Source organism: Thalassophryne amazonica, chromosome 3 (assembly GCF_902500255.1).
Source record: "Thalassophryne amazonica chromosome 3, fThaAma1.1, whole genome shotgun sequence".
Classification (NCBI taxonomy): Eukaryota; Metazoa; Chordata; class Actinopteri; order Batrachoidiformes; family Batrachoididae; genus Thalassophryne; species Thalassophryne amazonica.
This window is the reverse complement of record NC_047105.1, coordinates 7,367,265-7,382,173: the sequence shown is the minus strand read 5'-3', so window position 1 is coordinate 7,382,173 and position 14,909 is coordinate 7,367,265. Positions and strand designations below refer to the sequence as shown.

At 40.5% G+C, this 14,909-nt stretch overlaps 1 protein-coding gene across 1 annotated transcript in view; it reads right to left on the bottom strand.

The window, feature by feature from the left end:
- The window catches only part of tead3b (TEA domain family member 3 b), a 93,109-nt gene extending 89,937 nt beyond the window's left edge, over nt 1–3,172 (bottom strand). Inside the window, exon 1 of the mRNA XM_034167518.1 lies at nt 2,911–3,172. Within this exon, the coding sequence (XP_034023409.1) occupies nt 2,911–3,172 (262 nt within the window). The remainder of the gene's footprint in view (nt 1–2,910) is intronic.
- Nucleotides 3,173–14,909: the final 11,737 nt, after the last annotated feature.

The window sequence follows — 14,909 nt, the reverse complement described above, 5'->3', positions numbered from 1 at the left end:
CTTTCACTGTTCATGTGATCCACTGGTGCCATTAAAACTCCCTAATAACTCCTGTTTCACACAAGATATCTGCATTGTTGCACGTAAAGTGGCCCATTTGTTTTAAAATGCTTCACGGGGGACTGGAGTCAAACTTTCAAGGAAATAAGTGAGATCTGCTATTGATGACTGGGGAGATTCTGACAATAAAGACAAATGATAACTTTTGCTTTTAAACAAATATATTGTTTACACTCATGCAGCTGACAGCAGAAAGATTAGCGATCTTGAAAATCAGTGTTCCAAAGGCTATTCGCCCAACCGTTGAGCAGATAAACATGATACCTTATTCGCCCAACCGTGATCGTGTATTTGACACGTTTTGTGCATCTAAACTACGTTTTTTACACCACTTTTTAAGGCTCTATTGCGGTGTATGTTTGACACATTTAACGGCGCCATGTTTAATTACTGTGAAAACACTGCAATGGATGAAAACAAACTTCATAAGTATTTTGAACGGAAGCCTGTTAACGATGACGAAACCGTTTTTGATCAAAATGCTGCTTGTTGTCGGTAAGATGGTGTTAGTTTGACACAGTTCCCTGGGTGTGATGAGCCAAACAGAACCGCTTTAGATCACAGCCCCTCCGCGGGCTGCGAACCCTCCCACAGCCAGTGAGAAAAATTTAATTCAAGTCCTTAAAATTTAATTTAAGCCCTTTTTTCCCCCTCCCACTTTGAAACCGGAAGTGAACTTACAAGCGCGCTCACTGGTTGGTTGTGGCTGGGAGTATATGCTCGCGTATTTACTTTATTGAACCAACGGCTGGGCGAATAGCCACTCCATTTTTTTTTTTTTTTAACATGCCCATGTCTCTTGATTTCCACAACATTGAAAATATCACTTGACTTTTAGCTGTTGCATTTCCTGAGTGTCTTACATTTTTCAAGTTTTATTTATTCATATATATAATTTGTTATTTTAACACTGGGCCTGAAAAAAAACAGTGACGACTATTGTTATTTTTGTTGACATTGCTGTTGGGCCTCAGGTGCTGCTGGGAAACCGCTTCAACTGTTCAAGACTGGCGGTCTGATCCATGCGATATAAAGGCCGGCGGGTGGGGGAATCTTTTGTTAAGATAACAGAGAAAACCTCCTGCACACAAACACCACTGAGACTAACAAGCAGAGAGGACAACCTAGATAAAGCTTCAGGTTTACACACGAGTGTGGTTGAGTGAGGCGTTGTGAAAGAGAGGCTCTTAGTGGCGAGTGGGGCTTGAATTCCAGACATGTCCTTATTAAGAAAGGGCTGTGAATGCTCAGTTTCTCCTCCTGCTTCCCTTGTGTCAACCCAACGCCCAGCCTCCCTCCATTCCCTCCCCCTTTCTCTCCACGCAGCGCTCAGAAGGTCTCTACCCAAATAAGGACAGGAGACCAGGGGACGCGTGTATAGGCAGATTGGAAAGAGACAGATGGGCGGGGGGGGGGGGGGGTATTAGGGGCACCCGGGGGGGGGGGGGGGAGGAGTGTGTGTGTGAAGTGGTGGAGGGGGAGGGGGATGATGTCCAATTTAGGCGTCCACTTTGGGGTCTGGAAAAACAGTGGGATTGTTCCAACTGGAATGCAACATCAGCATGGAACACAATCGCGGCTCAGACTAGAGGGAGGATACTGTCAGCAGAGCCATTTTTTAGTGCATCCTCTGGTGGAGTCACAGGATTTAAATCAAGTAAGAAGTCCAAATGCTACAGAGATGGTTTTGTAATGAAAAGCAACAGTTTCACAATGAAAGAGAATCCATGAATCCAAAGAAGACCTCTCCGATTCAGTCCTCCAATCACGTGTGCTAGCAGGTCATTTCACAAGGAAAAACTCAAAACACACTGAACAGGCGGGTCTGGTCGACTCTCGTGTGAACGGTACCTTCGGACTGTTTTTTGCAACCTGATTTGACACCAGAACAGTACACACCTCCTCTCTCGCTCTTTGGGAGTCAGACCACGAGGCTCTCCAGTCAAATATGCTACAGAATTCCAATGTGCAGCAGGAATGTCAATAACTCTGCAAAGCTATGCGACTTGCACGTTCATTCAAACAGCACCATTCATGCACCAGAATCCTACTTCCCGTGTTCCCAGCATTTACAGGGTGATCATGTTGCAATCAGTCTGAGCAACCGGCTTATCTCTTCTGCCAAAAAGTCCAAGTACCAACCCTATTATATTTTATATGTATATGTGTGTGTGTGTGTGTGTGTGTGTGTGCGTGCTAATATTCGGTTTGTTTTTTCCTTCCTTAACAGATTTGTAAGCGGTGAAATGTTCTACCGAATTACAGCATTTCTACTGAGTCCCGCTGATAGTAGATCCAAAAACAAGAAAGAGGTTTCATCACAGGCGCTTCCTGAGGTGTGCCAGCGACTGTCAGACATCTCTTACAAAGACCTACAGGCAGGAAAACAAACATGGCTTATGGGTCTTAGCAGAAACAACTGGTTGATTTGACAGTCAGGATTTAACACGATGCTTCATTTGTGAAATCAGAGCTAACAAGTTACTATAACATGTTTTTACTTATTGAGCACAACGTCCATGCTGGCTGAACATCCACATATTTTTAAATATTAATTTAAAGTGATCAATTTAAAGATTTCACCAGTAATTTAATGTGCCAGACAGAAAAGGAATCATTTTGTGAGACTCCTCCACCAGGGATCCATGGCAAAATCCCAGCAGACAACATCCCAGTGGACAGAATCCCAACCCCTTATTACAAAAATGGACAAAGTCCAGTCTCATTCCAAAGTTCCATCTCTTTGAACCCTAACCCTATTATATTTTATATTTATTCATGAGACTGGGATTTTGTCCACTTTTGTAATAAGAAGTTGGGATTTTGTCCAATGGGATTTTGTCCTGTCACCCCTCCACCACAGAGCCCCTCCTGGTAGAAGAGTCAGGATGTGTCCAAAGCTGGCAGGGGAGGGTACAGAGGCAGCAGAGGATGCTATGATCAGTACCCTCATTAGGTCATAGAGGGCCTGACAGAGGACAGGACAGGGCGTGGAGAAAGGGGAGGCAGAGGAGGAGATGGCAATGGGGAAAGGCACAGACACACTGGTTAGATTTGGTGGAGCAGGTAGCCACACTATAACAAAAGCTACAATCAAGCTGCAGAAGGTCATGCGAGAGACGGAGAGAGGTTTATGCAGGAGGAGGCAGAGGGAACCATTGCAGAGGTTTCTAAGATCCTGGCTGTCAAGAAGACAAAGCGGTTACCATGATAGTTACCACCAGACAACAGAGGATGGCATCACAAAAGAGACGAGGGTTGAGGAGTTATGGGGACGGAAAAGGCAGCTGAGGAGGACAAGGGGTAAGTTGAGGAAGGAGAGTGGCCCATACTGTTAGCCAAGGGGGACAGTTTTAATAGTTCTTCCAACATAGCACGTAGCACTACAATCAAGCAACCTTTGCCCAAGATGGGGTCTGGCATTAGGGCAGTGTGCAATTCCAGATGTACATGAGATTGGGCATGGGTATCCTTGAAACCAAGTGCATTAGGATACACCATATGGACCCATCAGAGTGCAATATTACCCTTTTTAAGCCTTGTGGCACCTAAACCAATCTTTCAGGCAAAATGACTGGACTCTGCTGTCTTGACTTCATTTTAACATTTAGCATTATTGTTCACAACATTAAAATGCATATGGACTGTAGGAGGTCCTCCAGCCTGCAGGTAAATCTGTTGTGGGGGGGGTCTGGTGGCAGAATTAGTGCTCCACCACCATAAAAAATGTATTTGACAAGCACACGAAGGATCTGCACTCAAACTTTTGCATAGTGAGTGATGAATGCAAAATGGGACAAACCGCTCCCCTTCAAGTTCAGACGACTGGTGCCCCAAGTGAAGGAGTTCAAGTATCTAGGTGTCTTGTTTACAGTGGGGGAAAGTGGAACATGAGCTCAACAGGCCATTCAAGTATTGCTTCAGAGTGTCAAGGTGAAGCAAAACTCCTTTACCAGTTGATTTTATGTTGCAAGTGTCATATATTCTAAACTTTGGGTAGGGTGAGCAAAATATTAATTAGACAATACATTGTTTGAAATAAATTGTTCAGAGTAGGTTGACCTCATCCTTGCAAAGTTGTAACATCATGAAGAAGCTCATTCTCTGTATTAAAAATAACCTGGTGGTGTGTTACATGTTGCCATACAATGCCCTCTGGACACCTTCGTTTGATATTTTCCAGCCACATACAACTGAGACAAGGTCATGGAATAGATCCAGAACACATGGAGAGATTATGTCCTATCTGGGCTCGGAGGCCTTGGGATCCCAAGAGTAATTCCAGGAAGTGGCCGGGGAGAAGGACATCTGGGCTATGCAACTTGGGGTTTATTCAGCTTGCCAGTTAAATTGGATTTATTGCATATCTGATTCAAATCTGATTGCACTAACTGTCCACGTATACGTTGCAAGTGACCAGACGTGATCATGTGTGTCCGTGGGGCAATCGTCATTTTACGTCTTATTCACATTGGTTGCTATAAACATTTGCTCAAAAATATTCAAGTGCAAAACCATAATATAATACAGTCCCATCAAAAGCTAAAAATGCTGTGATATTACTTTTAGGTCATATAGTCCATCCCTAGTCTATACATGACTTTAAAATCATTTTGTATTGGTATCAGTTAGCTTTTACACCCAAAACATGACCACAACATAAATTAAGGCAGACAGACCTATCAAGAGTTTGTAAGCAAGTTGTGTGTTGATAACTGTAGGGTCCTGGAGGCCAGTGTTGCGTTACAGTAGTTGGTTGAGTAATTCGTTTCTTCCCATGATTGAATAAACGCAGGAAATCTACACCAGACCCATGTGAAAGTTTTCCAATGTGAGTTTGCATGTAGATAATCAGCTCACACTAGCGTGAAAAGGCTTTAAAGGCTGGACCACAGTCAGCACACCTGAGCCAAATAAAAAAAAAAACAAGGTTTTGTGTCCGATTTTTAACCTCTTTTTAAAATCTCTTGTACATCCACTGCTGGGAAAATACCATTCCTCACTGTGGAACAGAAAAATCAGAAAAAACGAATTTCAGGGTTGTGACGAATATTACACACAAGCAGCTTAACTGATTAGTTATAAAATGTGCCTCTCAGAAGGTAAATATTAGTATTGTCTCACGACAAAGCGGGTTGCAGGAAGTGTCCTGTGGATGGTTTCACAAGCCCGGAGATTCAATGACCGCAAATACAGAGTCCACTTGCACCTGGTCCACTGGAAAGCAATAGGAACTGATGCAGGTTGACCTAATGTCGCTCGTGTCGGCATGTTCAGTAAAACATTTTTTTGAGAAATACGCATTTAAAAAAAAGCTACAACCAGAAGGTAAAGCAGCACCTTTTGTAGCACATTTCCTTACAAGTAAACACAATGCAAATACAAGTAAACACAACAACATAAGATCCCACAAAATGCTTCAATAATCTACATCACATATACAGTATATAGTCGTTCTGGACATGTCAAGACTAGTTGCTGTGCTCTGAAAACATTTAATGTTTTAAATTTAATAACCCAGCAAACGGAGTCCTGTATTTTCAGGGCTATGTCATGTTTTTTTGTTTTTTGTTTTTTACTTGTTTGGCTGGTCTATGGCTTATATTTTGAAACTGAGTTATATGTCTAATAGACATACTGTTTATACAAGAAGTCTTTCAGAAAGCGCTGTAACTAGGTTTAAGGATATGATTCCTTCTTTATGTTCTCTAATGCCATATACCAACACAGTGCAGAGTAGCTACCTAAACTCTGAGTGAGATAGAGTATCTCGTCAATAGTTTTACATCCTAATTGAACACAACTTTGCATGCTGTAGCTCCTCTGAAAGAGAGCTTTAAATCAGAAGTGCCTGACTCCGTGGTATAACTCACAAACTCGCAGCTTAAAGCAGATAACCCGTAAATTGGAGAGGAAATGGCGTCTCACTAATTTAGAAGATCTTCACTTAGCCTGGAAAAGAGTCTGTTGCTTATAAAAAAACCTCCGTAAAGCTAGGACATCTTACTACTCATCACTAATTGAAGAAAATAAGAACAACCCCAGGTTTCTTTTCAGCACTGTAGCCAGGCTGACAGAGTCAGAGCTCTATTGAGCCAAGTATTCCTTTAACTTTAACTAATAATGACTTCATGACTTTCTTTGCTAATAAAATTCTAACTATTAGAGAAAAAATTACTCAACCATTCCAAAGACATATCGTTATCTTTGGCTGCTTTCAGTGATGCCGGTATTTGGTTAGACTCTTTCTCTCCGATTGTTCTGTCTGAGTTATTTTCATTAGTTACTTCCTCCAAACCATCAACATGTCTATTAGACCCCATTCCTACCAGGCTGCTCAAGGAAGCCCTACCATTAATTAATGCTTCGATCTTAAATATGATCAATCTCTTTATTAGTTGGCTATGTACCACAGGCTTTTAAGGTGGCAGTAATTAAACCATTACTTAAAAAGCCATCACTTGACCCAGCTATCTTAGCTAATTATAGGCCAATCTCCAACCTTCCTTTTCTCTCAAAAATTCTTGAAAGGGTAGTTGTAAAACAGCTAACTGATCATCTGCAGAGGAATGGTCTATTTGAAGAGTTTCAGTCAGGTTTTAGAATCCATCATAGTACAGAAACAGCATTAGTGAAGGTTACAAATGATCTTCTTATGGCCTCAGACAGTGGACTCATCTCTGTGCTTGTTCTGTTAGACCTCAGTGCTGCTTTTGATACTGTTGACCATAAAATGTTATTACAGAGATTAGAGCATGCCATAGGTATTAAAGGCACTGCGCTGCGATGGTTTCAATCATATTTATCTAATAGATTACAATTTGTTCATGTAAATGGGGAATCTTCTTCACAGACTAAGGTTAATTATGGAGTTCCACAAGGTTCTGTGCTAGGACCAATTTTATTCACTTTATACATGTTTCCCTTAGGCAGTATTATTAGACAGCATTGCTTAAATTTTCATTGTTACGCAGATGATACCCAGCTTTATCTATCCATGAAGCCAGAGGACTAGAGTACTAACAGGGACTAGAAGGAGAGAGCATATCTCACCCATATTGGCCTCTCTTCACTGGCTTCCTGTTAATTCTAGAATAGAATTTAAAATTCTTCTTCTTACTTATAAGGTTTTGAATAATCAGGTCCCATCTTATCTTAGGGACCTCATAGTACCATATCACCCCAATAGAGCGCTTCGCTCTCAGACTGCAGGCTTACTTGTAGTTCCTAGGATTTGTAAGAGTAGAATGGGAGGCAGAGCCTTCAGCTTTCAGGCTCTGTTGTGATTTGGCGCTATATAAATAAAGTTGATTTTATATGTCAAAATGTTGCATCACCATCCATTTACATGCGCGACAACCTCCTCTTATATACTGATCTGTATGAGGTACTGTCTGATTCATACTCCACAGCAGAAGATGGTGGTAATTGACCATTAAGCTCGACGCCAACCACAATAAAACAAGATGAACCGAAGAAATGCTGAAGAAACAGGGTGTGCTAGGTCTTTGACAACAAGCAAAATTAATGAATCATGCTCTCAAACTGTAAGAAAACTACGCTTTTGAATCAACCTATGGGATAACCTTCATATATTCTTGAATAAATAGAGGGAATAACCTTCATACTACTCTGCATTTCACTTGTCTGCATTTCATGGGAAAGCCAGAACAGTAATAAGAAAGTTGGCTAGGCTAAGGTAAGACCAACTATAATATTAGAAAAATGCATGAAGTAAGTTCTTCCTTTTTCCTCACGGTGACCAATATGCAAACCTTGAGCTCTGTGTTGATGGTTTAATCTGTTCATTGATGACAAGAAACAGTTTCCTCTTCAGTTCTTTGTGCCTCATCCAATAATAATTATTGGTGTCCGCTTGCTAACGGGATGTTTTCATTACAAATAAATAATGCACTGATTAAATTAATTTTGCTTACTGTTGTATGGAGAAGTAGAACCATATTTCCAAAATAAATGAAATTTTTAGATTAATGTATCTTATGTATGTTTTTTCCTCTTCATGATGCATTTTTGGACAAATGTGACTAACACTCTGCTATGACATATAGCCCAGAAAATAAAGTACTAAGCATCTCTGATGAAAACGGAAACCATCGTCTGAGCATGAAATATAAAATCTTCATAAAGCTTAGGCATTTTGCAACCTTTCTTGACTTGCAAAAGTATTTTTGTACTGTTCTGAAAAAACACTATAAGATGTGAACTGAAAACAGCCTGTAAGTTGCAGCTGAATCTTGGACACTTGTTGGCAAACAACAGACGCTGCTGGCAGTCAAAAGCTCCCCGCATGGCAGACCAGATACCTCCACCAAAATACATTAATGCACAACAGTCCACCCAGTACCCACAAATCCACTTCATAAAGATCCCAACTCATCCTCCTGCGATGCATACAGATGTAGCGTGAAGGAAACCGCACAGCAACAGCCACACAAACAACAGACATTTGACAGAAGAAAACAGGATTTGGCAGCAGAAGGAGCAGCTGCTCTCTAAGGTCAGATTACAGATAAAGAAACATTTTAGGTTCCAGGCAAGGAAAGCTGTTCTCTGACAAGCACTGTGTGCACAGCTTTATTCCTGACGTGCGCAGAAACAAACTTAGGCACGCACACATTTTATTGTTTCTCAGTTTTAGGAAAAAATGGATCCGCTGAGCTGCTTCAGGCTTTGCTTTTAGGTTTCGGCTGTCTTCGAAAGACAAACCTTCAGGCCTCCAGCTGGTGTTTCATGTTCTTTCTATGTTCAGAACTTTGGATTTCGAGTGTGAGTTCTCCTGTCGCTGTGATTGGTGACACGTTGCACAGTTGGCCGCAACACTTTTGAGGTGCTAACGTGCGATTCAGATCGTTCATTTCCAACGCAACTGGAAGAATGCTTTTCTAGCATGTTAACACTATTATTATGCCAAGGTGAAGAGTAGGTAGATCAGTGGGATAAGGAGTTGGGTTACCAATATGTAGACCTGGGTTCAATTCCTGGTCACGCTAACTGTCTGTGTCCTTGGACAACTTGTGTCAGTCCACCCAGATATAAATGGGTAGTAAAAATGACCTGCATCGCACTGGCGTCCCATCCAGGGAAAGTCATAGGTTACATGCGAATATTACATCTGACAAAAAGCAGTCAGTACATCACAATCCGAGGGGTGCCTGAATACCCAGTAGGCATGTAATCATAGTTTAACAGTACCTAGATGATGTTCTACCTTCCTAGTGTGCAAACAGCCTACACTATGCTATCCCATTAGCAAGGTTGGGTAGGATTACTTTGAAATGTAATCCAAAAGTAATCAGATTACAAGTAATCCAAATGTATGTACATACATACATGTAATCTACATGTATTCTTTCAAAGTAATCCTACCCAACCATGCCCATTAGCCACCTAATGCTTAGTAACCTAACAGAAGAGCTTTATTGAAAAAAAAAATTCAAAGAAGATAGCGGACATATAGGTAAAATAGTAACGGCATCCATTGTACAAATGAACATCAGGAACAGTTTAGTCTGTCACTGAAACGTTTTCATTTCTGTAGCATACTTTGGTATGTGCACATGGGTTTTGCATAAACATCTGGGTCAAAGGGCAGGTAAGATGATGGCAGTGTAGTACGTGATTTGTGTCCCTGTTACCCACTTGCTTATCTCTAGTACATACTACAGTTATGGTTAGGCTAGGAAACAAATGTCAATTACATATTAATCACATGCACTGGCACCAATGGGCCCCCAGGGCCTAGCTAGGACCAAGCCTCTATTCATTTCAGTGTAATCTGCCACAATCTGTGGATTCACCTGGGATTCCTCAAAAAGGCAATATATTTGCTCAAATAGTGACCACAATAGTCTGCATCAAGTTCAATGGACTCTGCTGCAGGAACAGATCCACTGAGTGGCTCGATGATCCCCTCCCTATGACCCCTCCCCCACCCACCCCACCCCCTAAACCGATGGTGGATACCATAATGTTGGACATTCTGCTGAGTATATACAACCCCTGGCAAAAATTATGGAATCACCGGCCTCGGAGGATGTCATTCAGTTGTTTAATTTTGTAGAAAAAAGCAGATCACAGACATGACACAAAACTAAAGTCATTTCAAATGGCAACTTTCTGGCTTTAAGAAACACTATAAGAAATCAGGAAAAAAGTTGTGGCAGTCAGTAACGGTTACTTTTTTAGACCAAGCAGAGGGAAAAAAATATGGAATCACTCAATTCTGAGGAAAAAATTATGGAATCATGAAAAACAAAAGAATGCTCCAACACATCATTAGTATTTTGTTGCACCACCTCTGGCTTTTATAACAGCTTGCAGTCTCTGAGGCATGGACTTAATGAGTGACAAACAGTACTCTTTATCAATCTGGCTCCAACTTTCTCTGATTGCTGTTGCCAGATCAGCTTTGCAGGTTGGAGCCTCGTCATGGACCATTTTCTTCAACTTCCACCAAAGATTTTCAATTGGATTAAGATCCGGACTATTTGCAGGCCATGACATTGACCCTATGTGTCTTTTTGGAATGACACATTCAAGGAATGTTTTCACAGTTTTTGCTCTATGGCAAGATGCATTATCATCTTGAAAAATGATTTCATCATCCCCAAACATCCTTTCAATTGATGGGATAAGAAAAGTGTCCAAAATATCAACGTAAACATGTGCATTTATTGATGTAATGACAGCCATCTCCCCAGTGCCTTTACCCGACATGCAGCCCCATATCATCAGTGACTGTGGAAATTTACACGTTCTCTTCAGGCAGTCATCTTTATAAATCTCATTGGAACGGCACCAAACAAAATTCCAGCATCATCATCTTGCCCAATGCAGATTCGAGATTCATCACTGAATATGACTTTCATCCAGTCATCCACAGTCCACGATTTGCTTTTCCCTTAGCCCATTGTAACCTTGTTTTTTTCTGTTTAGGTGTTAATGATGGCTTTCGTTTAGCTTTTCTGTGTGTAAATCCCATTTCCTTTAGGAGGTTCTTACAGTTTGGTCACAGACGTTGACTCCAGTTTCCTCCCATTCATTCCTCATTTGTTTTGTTATGCATTTTCGATTTTTGAGACATACTGCTTTAAGTTTTCTGTCTTGCCGCTTTGATGTCTCCTTGGTCTACCAGTATGTTTGCCTTTAACAACCTTCCCATGTTGTTTGTATTTGGTCCAGAGTTTAGACACAGCTGACTGTGAACAACCAACATCTTTTGCAACACTGCATGATGATTTACCCTCTTTTACGAGTTTTATAATCCTCTCCTTTGTTTCAATTGACATCTCTCATGTTGGAGCCATGATTCATGTCAGTCCACTTGGTGCAACAGCTCTCCAAGGTGTGATCACTCCTTTTTAGATGCAGACTAACGAGCAGATCTGATTTGATGCAGGTGTTAGTTTTGGGGATGAAAATTTACAGGGTGATTCCATAATTTATTCCTCAGAATTGAGTGAGTCCATATTTTTTTCCCTCTGCTTGGTCTAAAAAAGTAACCGTTACTGACTGCCACAATTATTTTTCCTGATTTCTTATAGTGTTTCTTAAAGCCAGAAAGTTGCCATTTGAAATGACTTTAGTTTTGTGTCATGTCTGTGATCTTCTTTTTTCTACAAAATTAAACAACTCAATGAACATCCTCCGAGGACGGTGATTCCATAATTATTACCAGGGGTTGTATTTAAGAAGGGAAAAGCCAAATGCAGAAAATATAAACCTTCAAAAAATAAGGCAAGTTTTAACCATTTGCAATTGTGTAGGGTACATACTGTTTTTTACCTGTATTTTGTTTGCAATCAAAATGATTGATTAATCCGGTACATATCTCTATCATTATTCATGTATCAATGTCAGAACAGCAAATAAATAAATAAATAAATAAATAAATAAAATACATGAAAGCTCTGGGACATATTCAAATTACTTGTTTGGTCCAACATACACTCCACTAGAAATAACACTTCAAAGGCGAAAAGAGCAGGAAATCATCATTAATCATTCATTTTCTTTTCCCACTTACTCCATTTAAGGGTCGGGGGGTGCTGGAACCTATCCCAGGGTTCTAGCTAGCGCAAACTTGCGTTACGGCCTGTAACGCTATAATTTTGGACCGTTATGCTTATTTTCAATACAGTGTCTGTAATCAACCGTTTCTGCAGTGCGACTCCAGTTTGAAGCGTGAATCAAACCAATGCTTTGATTCAATGGCTCGTGGCTCTTTGATTCACTGTCTTCAGAAGCAGTAAGTCCGCTTCTTAACCCCTCTGAAAGCCATTAAAATATCATGAGTCACTTTTGTGTGGATTAAAGTCACTAACTGGGACTCTTGTCTTGTTGCAGTCAACAAACGAGAATCGTCCCGTTCCTTTTGCACAGCTCTAAATGCTGCGCGGCTCTGCTGAAATAAAATGACACCTCTTACAAACGTTGCAATACAGACAAGAAACTACAATCGACTAAAACGTTTTTTTCCCCTCACAAAATGAGATGTCCTGCGTTCTTTATAAACCTGACATGGAGCGCAGCTGCAAGAGCTGCAGCTCATAGGTATGGAAAGATATTCATGCCAATAATAATGTCTGAAAGGAAATGCTTTAGACAAAAACTAACAGATTTTATTTCTGTTTATGTCCAGAGATCAAGGATCCACCATGTAGAGTTTATTATGTCCAGAGTTTAAGGACCCAGTAACCAATTTCATATTTATTTACTTTAAGCCTCAATAAAATGTTGTTCAATTTCAACTTAATCAGCTTATAAAGTGCCAAATTACAACAAAAGCCGTCTCAAGGTGCCTCACACAGAACAGTTCAACATAAAAAAAAATTAAATAAATAAATAAAAATAAAAAATTCAAATACCTAATTAAAAACAGAAGTAAAAGAATAAAACTTAAAAAAAAAATAAAAAATACTCATAAGAAAGAGAATAAAAATAGGTTTTAAGTCTTGACTTAAAATGTCCAGACTCACTGAGGGCCATGTACTGGCTAACCCAGAATGAGATTGCCCACTCAACAAACCTCCCCAGCCTTCTGGACATGATGAAGGGACGTGGGCTGTCGTACCTGGCTTTTCCCCTTTGGGTACCCCTAGAATGGCCAATTTTTAGCTTGAATTTTCAAAAGCTTCCCCCCTTACGCACCCCCTCCCCCTGCCCCCCCTTGGTCGCTTCGCTCCCTCGACATTACCACTACGCTAAAATTTTATCCTAGCTAGAACCCTGTTATCCCATCAGTCAAACAGCAAGAGGCGGGTTACACCCTGGACAGGTCGACAGTCTATCGCAAGGCCACATATAGACAGACAAACACAACCGCACACCAATGGTCAATTTAAAGTTTCCAATTCACCAAACTGGCATGGCTGGAAGAGGGAGGAACTCAGAGCACCCGGAGGGAATTCAAGTGAACACAGAGAGAACATGCAAAGGCCCAGATGGGAAGCAATCCCAGGACCTTCTTACTCTGAGGGAACAGTGTCATTATCTATGCCACTGTGCGCCAGAAAATCCTATTTCAGAAATGGAACCAATCAACGGTCTTTTTTCTTCATAAATAGTAACCCACAATGCCCAGTAGGGGTTCTACAGCCTGGGCTGTAGAACCCAGACAAAAGTCATACACATTTACAACTTGTAAATATATAACAAATACCAGACTCTTAGTAACATCTATTGTTGTGTTATTCATGTGTGCAGCAACAATGCAGTGTGGGAGCCTAAACATATTTCATCGCTCTTTGCTGAGGTTTGGATTTTATATCCAACTTTCATCATACATCCGAGGCCTGTTTCCATACAAGTTGACTTCTTACATGACTTCCTTATGTTTTATGGCATGATTCAACTCACATGCATATATAAATTAGGGCATGATGTCTGCAGAATAAATAAGATACAGAACAGCACAGATTTATTGCAGCAGGGTTTAATTTTGATTTAGGTAGTCCTAGAACCCCCTTTTTTGAATCAATAAATAAGATCCTTGCAGTGTGCATTCACTACAAAGGTTTTCCGCTGTTGACTTGTATGAGGATTATGCAAAACATTCAGGGATCTAGTTAATGACAGAACATCATTCATCTATCAGTTACTTTTGCTTTCTCAACACTTTTCTTTATTGCAGTCATTACACCTTTATGAATAAACAATGCATGCTGTAATTATTACTGTCATTTCCTAGATTTTAGGTCTCTAAAATGGCCAAATGAATTCAAGATATTCCATAAACCAAAGTTTAAAGACCTCACTAATCAGTCCTACCCTCAAAGAATTCTTGTGGTCTGGAAACTGTGTCCCAATGTGGTCAACTTATGGCTGACTGCAGGCAAAGATCTTAAGTAGTTTTCAAGCTGCGTTTTTAGCATTGTGTTGTGTCTGAAATCAAGGTCGATGAGGTAACCAAGAGCCTGCCATGATTCTAGTGTTCTTACTTGAACACTTCTGCAGCAGGTGACCTCAAAAAATTTAAATTACTAATTAAAATGATAAGATTTTATGGCTATAAATAAAGTGCATTCATATAGCGCTTTTCCATCTGCATCAGATGCTCAAAGCGCTTTACACAGCAATGTGTCACATTCACCCCGATGAATGAATGAATGAATGAATTTATTCGGTGGCGCACATACACACATACTTAACGACAACAAAGAAAAAAGAAATCTCATAAAACAAAACTCAGCCATTTTCCAGTTTTGTGCGGCCGAAGGGGTGTCGGCTGAAGCAAAAGCTTATAACACTCACCCCTTTTACCATTTGCTATATACACATATATCATCAGTTGATTTCAAAATACTCTATGAAACAAATTTGCAACTAAT